This window comes from Mycteria americana, chromosome 8, assembly GCF_035582795.1.
Source record: "Mycteria americana isolate JAX WOST 10 ecotype Jacksonville Zoo and Gardens chromosome 8, USCA_MyAme_1.0, whole genome shotgun sequence".
In the NCBI taxonomy this organism is placed as follows: domain Eukaryota; kingdom Metazoa; phylum Chordata; class Aves; order Ciconiiformes; family Ciconiidae; genus Mycteria; species Mycteria americana.
Window position 1 is genome coordinate 20,650,938 of NC_134372.1, and position 13,437 is coordinate 20,664,374.

Below are 13,437 nucleotides of genomic sequence, written 5' to 3' on the forward strand. Positions count from 1 at the left end.
GTTACTCCTGAAACCTTGAATTACCAGTTTTTGAAAACACTATGACCTTAGTTGTGGCTTGGAAAGAGCACTGTACGCATATCACCTTCAGCGTGTTCACGGCAGGCCAGCTTGTTGGACATGGTATGTAAATGCAGCCCCAGCAGTTTAATACATCCTTCTGCTCAGGTCTGTGCCCTCACCTCTCTGGAGCAGGGCTGCGACCTGCCCTGGGGTGCAGTTCGGGGGCAGAGCTGCTCTTGGTGCTGCTGCAGTCTTGACCTCTTCCCTGTGTGGTCCTACTTCCTCCCTCAGGAGAGTAAGCTGGCAAGGTCATTTTTATAGCTACTGGCTTACTCTGAGACCATTTTAGCTCCCTGAAGTGGCTCACCGCATCAGCAGTGTGCCAGTGTGGGTGCCTGTTCGAGGCAGGTTTGTGTCAGGGAAAGGAGCAGTAGGACTGTGGCAGTGTTTGCTTAAAGTAGTGTAATGGAAACCACTTCTTAAGCTTCAGTTGTTGCTGAGATCTTGATTCTTTGTGTAAAGCAAGGGGCAAGTTTTCCTGGGATGGCTCTGCTTGCAGAGCTGCTTGTTGGCTGGAAATTGTCAAGTTTCTGGAGGCAACAGGGAAGTCTGGAAGTGGCTTCTTTAAACTGCTGTTCTTTCCCTACCCTCATGTCCTTGCAAGTGCACTAAGCACCAGTAAGATATAATTGCATTACTCTCAAACCATCTACGACAATAATGAGCACCGTCATGACTAGTGTAATAACCTGAAGGGTTTACAGTTAACGTGCTGGGCTCACAGCATGGTTTAAGGTTGGGGCTTCATGTGTCTGACCATTAGATGTGCTGGGAAGGTGTTTGACTCTCTGCAGTGGCTCCACTTGATGCTCTGTTTTCAGTGGCACCTGCTTCAACTTGGCTCTGATGTCCAACTTTGCCTCGTGTTTCCACTTGAAGGGCTTTGTCAACGGTGCCAGCTGACGTAGCCATCTCTTCTTGCCATCTCCTGTTCCGCTCGCAGTGGTATCTGTCATGGCACGGTGAACCAGATGGGGGTCTCAGCCCATCCTGCAAAAATGGATTTCTTTCCCTCCAGCCAAATCAGTTTTTCTCCATCTGGTTAATTGCTCAGCCATGGGGAAAGCTGTGCCAGTACAGAGGGGGTGTGATGTGAAGATGGGAATGAGTTCCTAGAGAGGTGTGGGAGGAGGAGCATTGGTTTTGAAGCAGCTTTCCTGCTGCTTGTGAAACCACAGGCTGGGAAACCGCAACTCCTTGTGCGGTGGTGTCTTTCTATATATTCCAGCACTTCAGATTCAGCATTGCTTGCTCTCTTCCACTGTGTGGTCTGTGCTGCTTTGTCCTTGGAATTCCTGCTTTGAGTGCAAGTACTGCTGCATGTCCTGTGCATGGTAGGTCTGTGGTGTGGAGAATCTGTTTCTGTATCAGCTGGGTCATCCCAGCTGTCTGAAACCAGTGCTATGTTGGCCTGCAGTTGGGTGGACATCCTTCCAGAGGATGTCCTCTTTCTTTATGAGATGTTGCAGTTATTGCAGGCATCATGGGAATCGTTGTGTGCTCTCCAAGAGCCAACAATTAAGCACTCTGCTACAATATTTTCTGACTTGGTTTACTACCTGTCACCATATTTGAATTCAGTGAGGCAAGAGCTTGAGCAGTCACAGGGACAAGACAGGTTCCAGAGAATTAGGGTGTTCTCGTGGTGGGAGTGCAGCCCTGCTTTAACGTGGCCCTGGCAGTTATCCTTTTATCCCCTAAACCCACCCCATTCATACATGTGTTTGTAAGCTATAGGCTGTTACTGTGTTCTTCACAAGTATTTAATTGAATAAACATATTTACTACAATGTACAAATGATATCCAAGTCGTTGCTACCAAACAGTGTATTTGATATCAACCTATGCTTTTTGGATAAATTTCAATAAAGTTCATACTAAGTGGTTTTATAGACCATTACTTTTGGCCAATTCATGAGCTATCATACTAATGTATTTTCAGATAAATTGCCTTCATTATCCTACTAATACAATTAATGTATCTTCTCACAGTTACCTCGTCCTGCACTTTGTTTCTGTGAAAGGCATAACAGCATTAAATACATAGAAACAGCTTTTACCTGGAAACCTAATGGGCTTTCCAGAGCCCTGGGTACGTTTCTCAGAAACCATAAAGGCTTTCAGCATATTTTTCTTGGCTTCTAACATAGGAAGGATTCACGACGAGCTAACCAGGAGGGAATAAAACAGTGAAATTCCTTGCTGAGGGTAGGATGTTACCAGGGGGTGAAGGGCATTTCACAGCTTGCCCTGTGCCAGCATCTGGGCCGTGGCACAAGCCAGTGCAAAGCTGCACCAGCAAAAATAAAAGGGGGTGACTGGCAGAGAAGGATAGTTAGTGAGTTCACAGGACTTAGATAAGTGTCAGAGGTAGGGTGAGGAAGAGGAGGTGGCCATCCTCCACCCTCCTGCAGTCAGCTCCCTGGGTGGGGGTCTCTGGAGCTGCAGCCTGGCGGCATGCCTTCTGCTGTGGGAGCTGGGACCCTTCATGTGCACCTTCAAGCTTTTTGATTTAAAACTGTCAGAAATGTTATAGGTATGCTAGCATGGATCAGTCTCTTCCTATTCTCTTTTTTTTTTAAGCTTTCAGCTCTTTAAGTTTTCTTTTTCTCCAGCAGTGTAGGCACTTGGAGCGTGGGCATAAGTGGAAAGCTGAATGCAGGTTAAGTGAATATTCCTGCTTTGCACCTTGCGAAGTTGTACTTCAGTGCATGACAGCATGTAGGCTTTTCAGGGCAAATATGTGTTTTCAGTAGCGTGGCAAGTACTTAATCTATTGTATCGTGTCCATGGTGTGAGAAAGCCTATGTAATGTCTCAGGATCAGCCCGCCATGAAGGTACTGTTGACTGAAGCCAGGTGGTGCTAAGCCCGGACTTCTTTATGCCCTCTCAGGGTGAGCTTTTTGAGTGCCCGAGAGATTTTATTCTTCAATGGGAAACAAGTCAGCCATGTCTGTGCTGTTTCTGCGTGTTTAACTGTCAGTGTCGGTATAGAACGGTTGGTTGTTGGTATGTGTTGTAAACATCATTGGTTACCAAAATTAGTGCCTTGCCTCCTGCTTCTTAAAAATAATGGGACGTTGTGCTTGTCTGGCAGCTCGAGGACATCTGGTGCTGTCAGAGCAATCTGTCTGCTGAGATGCTATGCAGACAATGCCCTGTCCAGAGTAAGATTTAAAAATATCAGCTAATAAGCTTTAAAACAACTTCAGCAGTAGGTGCTTAGGAAAAGGTGTGGAAGGAGACTTTGGAAATGTATTTCTCTTCCTGACTTTTTTTAAAAATAAAAAGTTACAAACGTGGGTTTAGTTTAATCTTGAATTTTGAGGGCAACCCAAAGCAGGAAGAGCTGGAATCAGTATTAAGTCTGAAGTGGTATGAACTGGTTTTATGGACCTGTAAATACTTTAAATCCATTTTTTACTGAAATTATGGTTCTGGTTATTCCTTTGTTGTTCTGTACAGCATCACAGTGTTAATCTAGTGATCTGTTGTAGTTCATTATTTTTACTTTTTTTGGACTACTGGTTTCAAAAGCAGAGCTATTTTAGTAGTTTCACTAAACTTTTCTCCTAATCATATTTGCTGTTCCATTGGGATGTCGATATAAAACTGTAATGGGAAAGGGTGGCTCAGTGACAGCTTTTAACAGATCTCTTCAGGCAAATCTGCTTTCCCCTCCTATGTAGATGTTAAGGGGAAGTGTAGTAGATAAATAAGCTGTTGACTATGAACCAACTGGATTTTCTGGCTTTATAAGGCTTATATTTGTGATCTTACCTTTGTACTTCCAAAATGTGAATTGAATGAGTTGAGTTAGAACCTGGCTCCTGGTTTGACAAAGCGTTTGGGGTAGTGACTCGTGGTGGATCTGAGAAAACTGGCAGTTTTCTGGTGCTGTTGAAGTCGAGGTGTTCCCTACTGCTCCCCCAAGACCTTGGGCCGTGTCTCAAAGCTGGTTTGGGAGCACAGGCCAGCTGGCCCTGGAGGGAGGCAGCAGAAATCAGGAAGGACTTACTTGCTTAGCCTCCAGCTTCGTGGGTAAAGCGCTCCCATTACCTGTGAGGTCCTTTTTCATTGCTTGGGGACCACTGAAGAGTAGACCAAACATTGCCTATCTTGTCATTGCTCTGATGATGTATTGTGGCTTTCCAGTAGGTTTTGGTGTGGATTTGTTTTTTTGTTTTTATTTTCTGACCAAAACATACAGGTAATGTCTGTATATTGTCATAACAAGCAATTTTTTAAAACTATCACCAGTTGAACCCAAACTGATATTTCCAGAGACAGTATAACTTACACCGAGTGGATGTGGTGTGTGTTTAATAGCCTCCATTTTAAAATACATTCCAACAGCATTAATAATAATAATAATAAATTGTATTAATGTAGCTCTCTTCTTCTTCTAGAAATGACTGCTGTTACTGCAGGCAACGTTAACTTCAAATGGGACCCCAAAAGCTTGGAGATAAGAACACTGGCGGTTGAAAGACTACTTGAGCCCCTTGTTACACAGGTGGGGAAAAAGGGGGGTGGGGGTGGGGCGCAAAAAACCTTAATAAGTATGATTACCTGTTTTGATGTATTATTTCAATTAAGTAACTTTCAAAGCTTAAATTACAGAAGAAAAAACACTACAATACTAAAGATGGAAAAAACTGTACAAGTAATTTCTTTGTTCAGTTTTATTGTAACAGTTATTGGGCACAAGTCTGGAAAGACTGTGTTTCTTCAGCACCTGATAAGACACAGTATTTCAATTAGAAGTGCAGAAATGCGTGTTAGTAACTAATGTTCCATTGCTGCTGTGCTGTCTCTCACCTTTATTTTGGGTGGTTTGCTGCTTATTTGTTGAGTCTTTCAAAAAGCTGTGCTATGTATCATTTAGAAACGGATATTTGGGAATTACAAAAGTCCCTTGCAACGAAGCCATTAGTGCTTGCCAGAAGTAGAATATCATAAGGTTTTTTTTTTTTCCTTTTTTTCTTTGAGATTTCCTGTGTTTAGAGTTCCGTTTGGAAGGAGGTTCAGGTAAATGGTGAAATGTGTGGTGGGGGATGTTTGCAACCTGTCTAGAACTGCCTTGTGTTGTAAATAGATTACTGACACCTCCTAACCGAGTTCCACCCAAGAAGTATGCTTCTATGGCATTTGTTACTGTTTCAGTGTATCTTTTACAAGATATGCATGCTTTCTGTTAACTTCTGCCTACACTTTATGCTGGATTTGCGAATAAAAGCTTATTTCTGCATGGTGTATATTGCCCAGTGAAATGCACTGAAGAATACAGGAAAGCTGGAGTAAGTCTTGTAAATGTAAGCTATGCATATTGGGCATTTTGAAGACTCTTGGAAGAGACTTTATAGGAGATCTGGAAGAGAATGTGCACTGGAGTTGGTTAACTCATCTTCTTTAGCATTTTTTTCCTGAAATATGAAATTTTAAAAATGACAGTGTGAACTGGACACAACTCCTGCTTCAAGTTCTGTTTCCAGTATTAACATCCCTTTAATTGCCAAGCTGCTGTCTGTACCTGCCCTTTGTTCTCTGCAGATATTCAGATGGGCAGTTGAATGATCTACTATATAGATTTTTAGCTGGAGTTACTGATGGAGTCTTTACTTAAGAGAAATTGTCCTAATTTGGCAAACTTAACTGAGTAAACTTGTTTATAGGACCCTTTTGTCCAAGTTAAGTGTCTGTAATTTACTCCTCAAGTAGCACAATAGGCTGTACTGGCAATCCCAAATTTTGTGAATGATGTGACTGGCAAAATACAGAGAGGAAAGTAGAGTAAGTGGCCTTGTTGCAACTTGTTCTTTATTTGTAGTACATGATGAACTGAGACCACCCAGTACAGATACTCCCCATTAACTGACAGCGATATTTCCAACTGATGGCTTTCGCTCTCTGAATCAACCTACTGAGAAGATGGATTCAGCTCTGAGGACCTTTGTCAGCAGTCCTTGGGCTTTCCAGAGTAGTAATATTTTTAGTGTTGGAATTTAATGTCCCTCTGTAGTAGCTTTTTATGCATTTTCCCTAGACTTAACAAAAAGGGGTGGTGGGGAGCCAGGGGGGGAGGCAAATGGAAAAGTGTGTGTGGATTTCGTGACATCTATCTGCATTTGATTGAAGGGGATGGATCCTGATCCTGAGGAGTACCTGCTGGTCATCTGGCTGCTGGTGACCAGGTCCTAGCAGGGTTTCAGTCAAAACCATAAAACTTGGAAGTATTTCTTTATTGCAGGAGGATTGTGAGCGTTCGGTTTTGATTGTTTTAGGAAAATAATAAGCTCTAGGAAATCCTTTGCTCTGCATTTAGTCCATTCGCTGTAGTACTATCTTGGACTGAAAAGATACTGTGTTGCTAGGTGTCTGTAGATAATGGCTTCAACCTTGTTTGGGGTCTCTTATGCCTGGAGAGCTATCCCAAACTAATTATCCCCATCTTGGTTTCTTTTTATGTGGTGCCAAATAGCTCTGGCCTGTTACTGAGATTGCAGTTTATCAAAAATACAAATAGATCTCAATTCTTAAAATCAAATGTTCAGGTCTGCTGCTGATAAGAAAAATCTCTAAGCAGTTTAGCTGAATTTATAGTGCTCGTCTAAGGAATCAAGAAGCATGATAATGTTTAAAGAGATGTGAAAAACACTTGTGTTTGAGTTTAACCTTTGGAACTGGCAATAGTGCAGGTATTAGTGATATGCTGTCTAGAAAAAATACACGTGGCCTTGCTGTCAAATTGATAAACTTCTAGTTTGTTTCATGGTGGTTTTTGGTTTTTTTTTTTCCCCCCCTCCATCTATGCCTTTAGGTAACGACACTGGTTAACACTAGCAACAAGGGCCCCTCTAATAAAAAGCGAGGGCGTTCTAAAAAGGCCCATGTTTTGGCTGCTTCGGTTGAACAAGCAACAGAGAATTTCCTGGAGAAAGGAGACAAAATTGCGAAAGAGAGCCAGTTCCTTAAAGAGGAGCTGGTAGCGGCTGTGGAAGATGTTCGTAAGCAAGGTAAGAGCTATGTATCTGATAGCTTGTAAAACTGGTTTTTCAGAGTAAGCAGAACTGTTACCATTTCCCTTTTGCTGTTATTTCTAATGACTCTGCTCCTCTCCACTTGTGTAGCTTCTTGGCTTCTCTTGCTGGCTTCCTTGAGGAATAAAATGAACTGGGCAGATCTGGAAATTGGATGTCCCAAGTAGAGATTGAGAAGAGAGGCAGAATGGCTGACTCTTTGAAGAACACTCAGTTTAGGCTAAAAAGTAAACTTCCCCCCCCCTCTATAAATGTTATGGAACTATGTCTGAAATATGTCAATAACTTCTTCAATATTTGAATGTATACAAAACAGCATTGTAGGAGGAAGTGCTGAGTGTTGACTTGACAGAGCTGAGTGTCTTGAATATGCAAAATGTAAACAGCAACAAACAGAATACGAGGACCTTGATTAAATATTCCAGGCTTCCTCCCCCACATCTAGTGTCGATTTTTATCATTTTCTTTTTTACTTTCTTGGAGAAGACCTGCAAGAAAAGTCTATGGAGCTGGCTTACTCTAAAATATGCACTAGTAAATATTGTTGCTCATAAATCATTTATCATTCTTCCAGTCATGAGCCTTTTCTATGCTTCACTGAAACCCAGTCAACTGGTATTAATGGTGGCTGCTGCTGCAAAAAAAGGAAAACTCATTAGCATTAATTACTTGTTTGTAGCTGAAGTTGCACAGTGATGAAATATTAGCTGAAAATGGTTCTAAGTTGGATGAGCCTGGTTGACAGACCAAAGAAAGATCAACATAGAGCTGCAATATAAGGGGCTAATTGAGTTGGCTTAATTTAACAACAACAAACAGCAGCAAAAGAGACACCTTTGTCTTGAAGCCTTTAATTCTTGGTGTTTGCTTGATTGCTGCTCAGAATTGAGAGTCAGAGCTCATCTGTGAGTGCCTTCAAATGAGTCTTAGTGATATTAGTGAACAAGGGAGCTGTACTCAGTCCTCAGGATTGAGAAGTTCCATTAGCTGAATTTGTAGTTGCAGCAAGAAGGTGGTAGGAAGGAGAGACTGATATAAAAACCTTCATAATGACCCTTTCACTTGTTTCTTGGCCCCTGCTTGATTTTGAGACTACACATAGACTTGATGCCGAAACCTCTCTGCTGTGTTGATCTCTGGCAGAGGAGGTGGAGTTCATAGCTGAGAAGTGCTGGAGTGAAATAACTTCCCACCTTAATGTTGTTTCACTTCTTCCTCCCTTTTTACTGTTTGCAGCTTGCATGAAATCTGGTGCATAGAGAGAATAGCTGTATCTGTTTTTTGAAGCTGTGTGGATGATGATTAGACTTGAGTGATTTGCCTGAATACGACTGGTGCCTGCTGCCATTTGTGGTGATGCAGTTGCAGCAGGGCTGGGCTGCTGGGGCAGCATGATCAGTGATAAAAGCCTGTGCCCCGTTATGGTGCTTGTGTTCAATCAGGTTTAGCAGAGCAGCTCTTCATAAGGAAATTAAAAAACAAACTTTTGAGGAACTTAGAAGCAAATGGTGAAAAATGAGATGCAACAGAGGGAAGGCTTATTGCTGCCAGTGCCCGGGGGAGGACTGCAGTTCTCAGTGCTAATAACAGCAAGGAGATACAAACTCTCAATGTACATGTTTATATACAGTCTGTGCACTTCAGAAGTTTTTCCAGTATTGTGGTAGACCAGTTGAATTCATGAACTGGAGAAACGAGGGGTGTGTAGTACAAAGTCTGTGCGTGTGCTTAGCAAAACTTCAGTGCCTTTATCTGCCTTTTGCTACGGGGAGCAAGAGTAGAGAGGAGAATTTGAGTGTCTTGGTCAGCAATAGGGTGATCATTAACTGGCAGCATCTGTGTTTCTGACAGCAGCAGTAGGATTATAGATGTGTAGCACAATTTATCTTCAGCAGAAGACAGGAAAATAGAATTAATAATGCCTCTATTTAGAGTAGGGAGAGGTTTAGTTACCATAATAAAAAAAGATTAATGAATGTAGACAGAGGTTATGAAGATGATTAGGACAATAGATAACTTGTCTCATCAGAGAAAATTAAAAATTTTTTTTAGCCTAGCAAGAAGAAGATTGAGAGGCTACGTGATTTTAGTGAGCACGCTTGTTCATAAAATCCCATTTGTTGGGGGTAAAAACAAAGAAGTGAAAAGAGCTATTTAGAATGAATGATAGTATGACTACATACTAAATCAATATAAGTGGATCTTCAAAGTCTTCCTGATTTTTTTGCAATGGAAGAATAAATTACAACTTGCTTTAAATATTAAACAAGTTCATGAAATATCCTAAAAGTGAGATTCCTGGCCCTTTAAAGCTTTGGACTTTTCAGTTCTTCTAAAGTAGTGAAACTTCTTAAAATAAAATTTTGAACAGAATAGTGGAGACAAAGAACCAAAGTGTTTTTTCAGAGTAGATTCTGCTGTGGTTATAGAAAAGGCTTGGTACTGGGAAAATGTGTGATGTGAACATCTCAGATTTCAGCATCCTTAGTGTTTGTTACATTGATCTCTGCCATTGGAGTTTTGCTGGGTAATAGAAGGGGCAATATTGGTCTTGCCCAGTCTTATTCCCCCCACTGCGAGCTCTTTGTAGGGTTTTACCTTCTTATGAAGCATTGAAGACTGACTGTACGTTGAAATGGTCAGCTCTTCTGCTGCTGTTGGGAGGTGTTTTGGAACTCAACCAGTTTCTTACCCAGGTGCTTGTCACTGAGACAGGTTGCAAACTCCAGGGTCAAGAAGGAAAATTCTTCTGAGTCAGGCTGACCAGGCTATTCCTGTTTTCCTGGAGTACTGATGGCCATAGATCATTGCCTCTATATACCTGTATGCTGGTGTAAGGATCCAGGGTATTAGCTATGCTCTTACTGTTGTGTTTCTTCCTATGGTAATTTTACATAGAACACCAGAAATTAAAGCTTAAAATTAAAAAGCTTAAGCCTGTGCATAGGGTTTGAGGTAAGAGAATGGATGAATGGTCTTGTGAATCCAGTGGACTTTGATCATGTTTCATGTTTGCCAATGCAGGGGAGTGAACCTACTGATTCAGTGTGGTGTCTTTCCACACTGTTTTTCTGAGTGAAGCTTTCTCCAAAACTGAACAGTGAGGCAAATTATGACAGGATAAAACATTTTTTTCAACTGTATGTCACACAAGATGCATGGCTTAAGGATTTCCAAGAAACAGGAGGAGGCCAGTTGTGGAGTAACTTGAAGTTAAACACTGAATTCTTCTTGGAAAACTCAACTTTAAAATTCTGTTGTGACCAGTTAGCTTAATTTCTTGGAAGGGTGCAAAGAGTTCTCAGTTGTTTTCCTGCAAGAAAAACGTTTTGGGAGTGTACCACTTGTATTAAAGTAATCCTCCAGCCAAGGACTCGAGATCTTTGAAAAGCCATTACCTAAGGGAGCTCTGAGGCTGCTGTTGGCAAACTGTAGGAGGAGTGTTGTAGGCAGTACATGGATTTCACTGAAGACAAGTTTAAGGAATTAATAGAAGCTTTTGTTGCCATAAGTATCAACTCCAATGTTGATACGGCAAAAGGAGATACGGGGCTTTGTCCTTTATAGTAGAAAGGAAGGGCAGCCTGTTGTGACACTCATGGTGGACATTGAAGGTGGCATTAGTGGTAAGATAGGGCTTCAGTATCCAGAATAGCAGAGTCTTCAAACTCTGATTTCATGCTTGCCTTCATTTGGTGGGGAATAGGCAACCTCTAGGGAACTGTGATAGGGTGTTATGAGCAGGTAGAGATATGGCCTGATGGCACTCTTTGTATTTCTAATACTGCTGGCAGAGTAGCCTGGAGATGGGCTTTGAACTGGAAGGTGCTAAAGGGTATAAGGTGATGTGTGGGCATGAATTTCTAGTTTGGAAAAAAAAAACCCCACCATCAGTGCCTGTGTGTGTCCTAGGTCTTCCCTTCCCTTCCCTTCCCTGCCTTGCCTTGCCTGTCTTTTCTGCTGCTTTCCTGTTCTGTCAGTGTTGGTATAAAGAAAGCCCCCTCTGTCATGGTCATCATATACCGCACTGCTGAGGAGGATTAATAGTGCTGTCTGAAAGTGCTGTCAGACCCTGTGGGCATGGTGGGAATGAGACTAGAAAATGGTAATTTTCTTTTGATGGACTAAAATCTTACTATTTCTGAAATGAGCTTTGTTCCATTAGATTTAATTGAATTCTTAGTGCTTTATTGACAAGATCATAGTATGGCTACTGTTGCATCTTCTTTTCTCAACTCTGTTTTATTATCTTTCCCTTGTAATATCTAGTGAAAATCTAAGGTTATATTGGAAAAAACAGATTACTCATATAAGAATTCATACCAGCTGTATAATCTGAGCCTCATAGTCTGACTCTTCTGCAGTATATTTCTTTTAACTCTTGAAATCTTGCTTTCAAACTTGCTGTGTTACCTCTGGTTCAGATTTGGAAATGAGAAGGTTATGCTGGATCTAATTTGAACTGCTAAGGCGCACACATAATGCAGTAATTGCATGCTTAGGCCAGGGCAGAGTTCCCTCTTACCCTTTGAATCTAGCCAAAATAACTGCTCCATGTTGCTTTTTCTTTATAAAAGAAGTCTGAAAGCCAGCTTTCTTTAATTTGCAGAAAAAAATATATATGCAACAACTTTTAAATATAATCATCCTTTAATTCTGGGAAGCTGGTTATCTTTTGACACCCTGACAAGCTGTTTCAAACTCACTAAATCTTTTGAAGTCTTTCATTAAAATAAAAAGGAATAGCATTTTATTTCAGGACTGGCTTGTAAGGTTGCAATTTAAGAGATGGGTAGAGGATAATTTTGGTTTTTAACCTTGTTAGCAATTTCTGAGTTGCAGATGGAGTGGCCACCTCGCTAACTTGTTTTAAATAGGGAATACAGTAAAAGAACATTCCTCTCTCTTGGGATTTGGAAATGTGGGAATTTTACATATAAGTAAATAAGGGAGGAAATATTTGTAGTGAATTTTGGTTCTGGCATATATCCTTAAATCCTGAGATTGTTAATAGATTCTGTACTTGTGGTGGTGACATTAATTTCACTATTATTGGCCTCTTCCAGAAGGAATAAAGAAAGGGTCTTTACGTCAGCTACATAGGGGTTTTGTAATCTCATGGCTGGTTACTGTTTTTCAGCATTGGAGATGCATTGTTTTTCACCCATCTGGAAATCTGAGGCTCTTAACACTTGTTAAAATAATGAGTTGTGTTCCTCAAAGTTGGGTAAGGAATATGATATTTATAGCTGGTCTGTACTTGGATAGAAGCTTTTTTCATATGTCACAGTACTGAAGTAGCATATTTTTTTATCATAAAATGTTATATGCCACTCTTCATCGTATTATTTAAGATGATGGAAGGGTGTTACATAGGAGGGAGCATTTGAACAAAATTGAGTATCTTGATGTGGTTGCTTGGACAGGCTGGCAGCTGTGTTTGGGCTGTATTTAGCTATGAAGGTGTAGAGTGCTTGGGTGCTAGAAACTCTTCTAGGGCAAGATATTAATTGCTTAATGGTAAGTATGTGGATGGTTAACCCCAGGCTCTCCAATTGTAGGTATTTTTGAGTAGTTAAAATAGTAGTTTCAATTTTAATGACTTTTTTTTTAAAGCCTTCCCATACTGGGGATACACTGCACTGATTGCCTAGCTGGGAGCAGGCAAGCTGTTGGCAGGATATTTTGGTGGAAATCTCTCCCAGCCCTATTTGGTAGTGGGCTTGATGGGAGTCACTGTCAGCTTTCACTTGTGAAGCGCTATTTGAGGTTCTTGTCTTCTTGTCTGAGACGTGCTATTTTTGTTTGACATTTGGTCATATGGACACTTTTTCATACAGGTTTGGGAAGCCTCTGACACAGCAGTTTGTGTTATAACACAGTTTGCCTGCTTTCTGGTCATCTCCAGCTGCCCACAGATCTTTGGCCTTGAGTACCTAGCATTTTCTAAACTAAATCCTAGCTGTTCACCAAATGTTTCTGAAATGCAAAGAGGTCCAAGAATAATAATGTGGATTCCAGAACTTGCTGCTCTGTAGGAACTGTGGTACTGGAAGCAAAATGCTGCACCAGAAAGGGGGGCAGAAATCCAAAACTTACTCCTCTGACTATATGCAGACATTACTTTTATGCTTTCCAAATGCCTTCTGGAGGAATTTCTCTAGCTGTGTAAAGTGGCCTTTGCTTTTCATAGTTAACCAATTGCATTGTTACCATCTGAAACCCAAATTCTTTCCTCCTGCACCAGATGCAGACCCACAGGCTATGAAATGTTGAAGCGTTTTACTAAGCGGTGCCTTGCTTTGAATGCAAACCAGGGCTTATCCAGCCAGG

The 13,437-nt window shown here is 41.3% G+C and overlaps 1 protein-coding gene across 1 annotated transcript in view; it reads left to right on the forward strand.

Annotated features, from left to right (window-relative positions):
* CTNNA1 (catenin alpha 1) overlaps positions 1 to 13,437 on the forward strand; it is a 120,042-nt gene that overhangs the window by 12,031 nt on the left and 94,574 nt on the right. Inside the window, exons 2-3 of the mRNA XM_075510064.1 lie at positions 4,474 to 4,580; positions 6,885 to 7,080. Of these exons, the coding sequence (XP_075366179.1) occupies positions 4,476 to 4,580; positions 6,885 to 7,080 (301 nt within the window). The 5' untranslated portion in view covers positions 4,474 to 4,475. The remainder of the gene's footprint in view (positions 1 to 4,473; positions 4,581 to 6,884; positions 7,081 to 13,437) is intronic.